The sequence below is a fragment of the Malus domestica genome, chromosome 14 (genome assembly GCF_042453785.1).
Source record: "Malus domestica chromosome 14, GDT2T_hap1".
NCBI classification, from domain to species: domain Eukaryota; kingdom Viridiplantae; phylum Streptophyta; class Magnoliopsida; order Rosales; family Rosaceae; genus Malus; species Malus domestica.
Window position 1 is genome coordinate 9,431,891 of NC_091674.1, and position 5,784 is coordinate 9,437,674.

The 5,784-nt window shown below is 33.0% G+C and overlaps 1 protein-coding gene across 1 annotated transcript; it reads right to left on the minus strand.

Moving 5' to 3' along the window:
- Nucleotides 1–2,922: 2,922 nt before the first annotated feature.
- LOC103454537 (protein IQ-DOMAIN 12) lies at nt 2,923–5,784 on the minus strand. Its single transcript, XM_008394116.4, has 6 exons — nt 5,531–5,784; nt 5,015–5,189; nt 4,562–4,873; nt 4,099–4,344; nt 3,857–3,988; nt 2,923–3,736 (listed from the first exon to the last, which is right to left on the minus strand). Exons 2-6 carry the CDS (start codon nt 5,087–5,089, stop codon nt 3,296–3,298), a joined length of 1,206 nt encoding a protein of 401 aa, XP_008392338.1. The 5' UTR covers nt 5,090–5,189; nt 5,531–5,784; the 3' UTR covers nt 2,923–3,295.

Below are 5,784 nucleotides of genomic sequence, written 5' to 3' on the forward strand. Positions count from 1 at the left end.
GCCGACTGAAGTAAATGGGTCGACTGATAAAGGCAACAGTCAGCCCTTTTACACAGAATCAGTTTCAGTAAAGCAGAATCAGTTTAAGTAAAGCATTAACTTTTAACACGCATAACTGAGTTTAAGAGGATAATTATTATGTTTTTGTTTTTTTTTTTAATTTGTTTTTTCAAGACAGTTTTATACTCTGTTATGTTTTTTTTTTTTTTTTTTTTTTTTTTTTTTTTACTAATTTGTCCTCATTTTTTTTGAAATTTTTGGAGTTTGATTGTGAAGGAAACAAAAGGGCATTTTAGATTTTCGATTGTTTCATCTATTAAGGTTTCTCACTTTATATATATAGATAGATAGATAAAGAAGGACAACAACCAAAAAAAAAACACACTAAAAGCGTGTGCAAGACCAATCTTAAATGGGGCTTTTTTTTTTTTTTTTTTTTTGGTCGTGAAATGGGCTATTTATTCGGCAGGAAAATGAGGGAGCTTTTCCCCTTGGCGCCAATACCATCATCCTATGCCAAGTAGTTTTCTTTTGAACTTTTTTTATCTAACTTATAATTATACGCATTATATTTCTCTTTCCATACATAACGGAGGAGGAAGAGTTTGCTCATCACCTGGGTGGTGCGCATAAATCAGATAGATAGTGTAAGGCGCATAATTTAAGTAGATAGTCTAATGCGTATGATCCAGATAGATAGTGTAAGGATAATGTATCTTCATATGGAAAGTATATCAGCAATATACTGTCAATATGGTTGAGATACGTTGTCGATACAAGTTATGCACAAAACCATACACATAAAAATGTGTATCTACTCAAGTCTTTGGAAAGACAATTTGACTTTCAAACTTAGATGTATAGGGAAGATCTATGTGAACGAATTTCTATAAAGTTGTGATTTGTGAATGAAATTCTATGGCTTGCATCTGTGGGTGCCCTGAAATTGTGTTTTTATTTCATGCATATTAAAAATACTTAGTGTAATAAATAGTGATTGTACCTATGTTCAGTTCTAGAGATAGTCAATATTTAGCTTAAAAAATGGTCAATGTTCAATTTTAAGAAATACTCAGTTTTCAGTTTAAGAAATAGTTACAGCACCAGTATTTAGTTTAAGAAATAGTAATAGTACCCAAGCTCAGTTATAGAAATAGTTAGTTTTGAGTTTAAGAAATAGTCAGTATTCAGTTTAAGAAGTAATGATAGTACTAGTGTTCAATTTAAGAAATAGACATTTTTTAGTTTAAGAAATAGTAGTAGCACAAGTGTTTAGCTTAAGAAAGATTAATAGTACTACTGTTTAGTTAAAGAAATCGTTAGTGTTCAATTAAAGAAATAGTGATAATACTAGTGTTCAGTTTAATAAATAGTCAAGTTTAGTTCTAAAAATAGTAGATATTCATTTTAAAAAATAGTCAGTGTTCAATTTAAGAAGTAATGATAGTACTAATGTTCAGTTTAAGAAATAATGATAGTACTAGTATTAAGTTTAATAAATTATTAGTCTTCAGTTAAGAAATATTTAGTCTTCATTTTAAGAAATAGTGATAATATTAGTGTTTAGTTTAAGAAATAGTCAATTTTCAGTTTAAAAAATAACGGTGTTACTAATGTTCAATTTAAGAAAGAATGATAGTACTACTGTTCATTTTAAGAAATATTGAGTGTTTAGTTTAAGAAATTGATAGTACTAATGTTCAATTTAAGAAATAGTTAGTGTTCAGTTAAAGAAATAGTGATAATACTAATGTTTAGTTTAATAAATAGTCAAGTTTGATTCTAAAAATAGTCAGTGTTCATTTTAAGAAATAGTGATAATATTAGTATTCAGTTTAATAAATAGTGATAATAGTAATTTTCAATTAAAGAAATAGTGATAATACTATTGTTCAGTTTAAGAAATAGTGATAGTATTAATGTTCAATTTAAGAAATAGTGAAATATAGTACTAATGTTCAGTTTAGTTTAAGAAATAGTGAAATAGTGATAGTATTAGTGTTCAGTTTAAAAAATAATCAATGTTCAGTTTGAGAAATAATGATAGTATTAGTGTTCACTATTAAGTTTAAGAAATAGATTACAACTATTCAGTTTAAAAAATAATAATAGTACTAGTGTTGAGTTTAAGAAATAGTCAGTGTTCAGTTCTAAATATAGTTAGTTTTTTGTTTTTTTGAATTGTAATATTATTACTTAGTTTGATATAAATGATGCATGGTTGTATTATTTAACTCGGATAATATGGCACAAACTCAAAAGATATGCCCAAACTAAATTTAGAATCACCATTTTCAAAATTAAAGTAAGCACTGTTTCTAAAACTCAATAATAAAGGTTTTTCTCGATATCGTAGGATTGTAATATTATTAACTAGTTTCTTCTAAATTATGCATGGTTGTATTATTTATTTATTTATTCCTTAAGTTTGTTGATAACAATTTTATTTATTTTTTGGTATGCGATTAACAAACCATTTTAGTATGTCTTGTAAAAGATGTGACAATACACCAAATGAAAAACATAATAGATTGAAAAATAATAATAAAAGGGTGAGTCCACATATATAAGGTTCATGCACTAATTTTTGAATTATATACAAAATAAAAGAAAAAACACAAAACAAACAAGAAGTGGGTTGTGTAGAGTGATGTGAGGGAGAGGGATATGGGGACGGGGACCACCTAAATGATGGCACACAGAATAAAAAGAAAAAAGAAATTAAAAATCTGTTTGTTTATCAATTTCATTATCTTTTATTAGAATTTATAACTAACGACAATATTTCTGACTCCGTCGATAAAAGGAATTTCAGTTTCTTTGATACTTAAAATGTTTCAGTAAACTCCAAAGTTTAATAGAATTTGGTGAATTGTTTTGCACTAGCTTTGGGCATGTAAAGTGGGACATGGAAGATGGATATTATTTGCACTCCAACCGAAACAATGCCTTTCATAGCATTATTTTCTTCCTCAAAATTCTTAGACACAAAATCCTCCAAACAAAAACAATATCCAAAACAAAATAAAAAACCATCCTCAGATTTTACAAATTCCTTCAATCTCCAACAGCCCGTTCACATATTCCTCTCTCTTGAAATATTTCTTGAGGAATGTAAAAGTCCCACATCGGAAACCTGACTACAGTGTTGAAGGGTCAATAAAATTGCATCGTCATCTTTGAAAGTCTCGGCGGATATAGAACTGAATTCAGCCTCCTTGTTTTCAGATCACTGTTCACCCTAAACTTCACATTGATCTCCGGGAGGAAAATTTGACGATCGACTTCTTATTTTTCAACGTTGTTTATGGTGATGTTGCTTCAACATATCTGCCAAAGAACCCCATCCATTCTTACTATTCTTGCTAACAGACTCAGCATCATAAGAAGAAGAAAGAGAAATCCCATAGTTGTGTCGATCCTGGGATTCTAGGCGGTGCTTCGGGGTACTTAGCGACCGTGTCTTTGCCTTGGCAGATGCTGTCACAGCCATGTAATGTTGATCATGAACAGAATTGTTCTGTTCCGCTTCTACATTGCAAAATGATCTCCTTGGCAATACCAGAAATTTTGGGGTCGGTCTTTCCACTGAATCTTCATTTCTCACATGTTGCGGTTTAACTTGTGATCTCCCAAACAATGCTCCAGTACTAGCACTAAGATTTGAATGAAGGATTAGCGTTCCAGTTTCGTTGATGCTCGCTGAATCTTCTAACATTTGCACATTTCTGCTTTCCTGCAAAACACAATAGTTGTACGGAGTTTCAAATTTGCTGTGGGTTCTCCTTTTCCTTGTATATTCTCATCTGAATCAAGATGTTCAGATAATTTAAGCTGAAAAGTACGTTTTACTTACCCGTAGAGAAAAAGAGTATTTCTTCATCCTATCTCTTTTGGTCATAGCCTCTTGCTTTCTTAGCCGTACGGATTCCATGTCTTCCTGTGAAATTATACTGAAATCCCACCCTCTCTGGCTGCTACATTGAAGCTGTCCATAACAAACATCTTGCGTAAATCAATCAATGTAGAGGCGTCATAAATTAGTATCATGAAAAGGAATAATTATTTGTAGATATGAAGAAATAAATTCTCACTTACTGGTGTTTCATTTTCTTCCCACTCCCTTTTTGTCTTGCTGATCAGCTGTTTGTTTTCACCATCACTACATATCTCGTGTGTAGTAAGAATGCTCCTTTGGCAAACCTCTGCTTGCCCCTCATTTCCTTTTCTGTTGGACGGCAAACGCTTCAAAGTGGTAGCTGCTTGTCGTCGTCTCACAGCTCTGCCACGAACAATTGCTTGAACTCGTACGAGTCCTTTCAACGCTCGCAATGCTTTCCTTGCCTGTTTCACTCTAACTTTTAGACCATGCTAATTTCTATAGAGGATCTAATGGTGATTTCTCAATACCGATACTTATTTCAAATGCACGTTTCATTTAATTTTCCCATTAAATAAATAAATTTGAACGAATGGTTATAATAATTCATAGTACACATTGACTACTCATGCATAGATTTCAAGATTATGAATCTGAGTTTAAAGTTTTGAAGAAGCTCACAAGATGTGCGCGATAAACGCTTTGAATTTTAATGGCGGCCAAGTTCCTATCAAACTTTGTGTGATAGTGGCGAGATTTTGAAGTAGTAGTAAGGCGCACAACCTCAGCTGCAGCACGGGCAGCAGCTACTGCTGCCTCTGCTGCAGCAGCGGTTGCAATTGCAACAGTGAAAGCATGTCTTTTCTGCTCTTCTGTTGCTTCACTGAGCAGTACTGCTCTCTCTGATGATGATGCTGTGATCAGTGCAGGCTGTGCAGGGTACTGAGGAAGTACCTCCAACTTCCCGAAAATCCATTTCCAGTTCTTCGATTTCTGGTGATTAATTAGGAAACAAAAAATATATAATGAGAACCAAATTAAAGAGGATCACAACATATGTGTAAATAATTAAGCAGTAGTTAACCTAATTAAGGCAATGAAGGAAGACTGAGAAATAGAATTCAATTCACCAACCTTTTGTGTCTTTGAGTTTGCTTCAGAAGTGAAGAGCTTCTTGACCCAACCAAACCAGCACTTTGTCTTTGCCATTGAACAAGTAGTAAGACCATCTTAAATCTTAATCCATTATGATGTCAACCATCGTCGTTTATTTTTCAGGTGCTAACCACTCGCTGGAGCACTACTGTAACTATATATATACATATATATGTTACTAATTTGTGTGTATATTAAGGTTCGTAGCAGGTACGTATATAATACGAAAACTTAAGGAACATGAATATGTAATACATAATGAATCATGATATATGCACTTGAAAGATTCTAGACTCATAATTCTTCTGTCATGATGCTAAACACTAAACTCTCAGGTCCAAACCTATTAAAACCTACATCAATCAACTTAAATGCATGAACCGTGATACTTCAAGTAGGTTTTCCATGGTTTCTTTGCTTCAAGCCTTCAATCACTACAACTAACAGCAAACAGAGAGAGAGAGAGAGAGAGAGAGAGAGAGAGAGAAACTGTACAATGGCTGCTGCAGGTACGTAGACGTTGTTAGTTGACGAAGACTGATGACTCATGACAGCAGCAGGTGTGGTGGTTTAAGAAGAAGCACGAGTCTGCTTAACTTCACTGTGGTCCTCTCTCTCTCTCTCTCCACCATCAACGGTCAATTCAACAACCACCATTGACGAGTCCTAATGTCTGCTTTCATGAAATTACCCTAGCATTAGTTATAATGACGTTAGAAAGTCTAACATGTGCGAGGCCAAAGATCTAT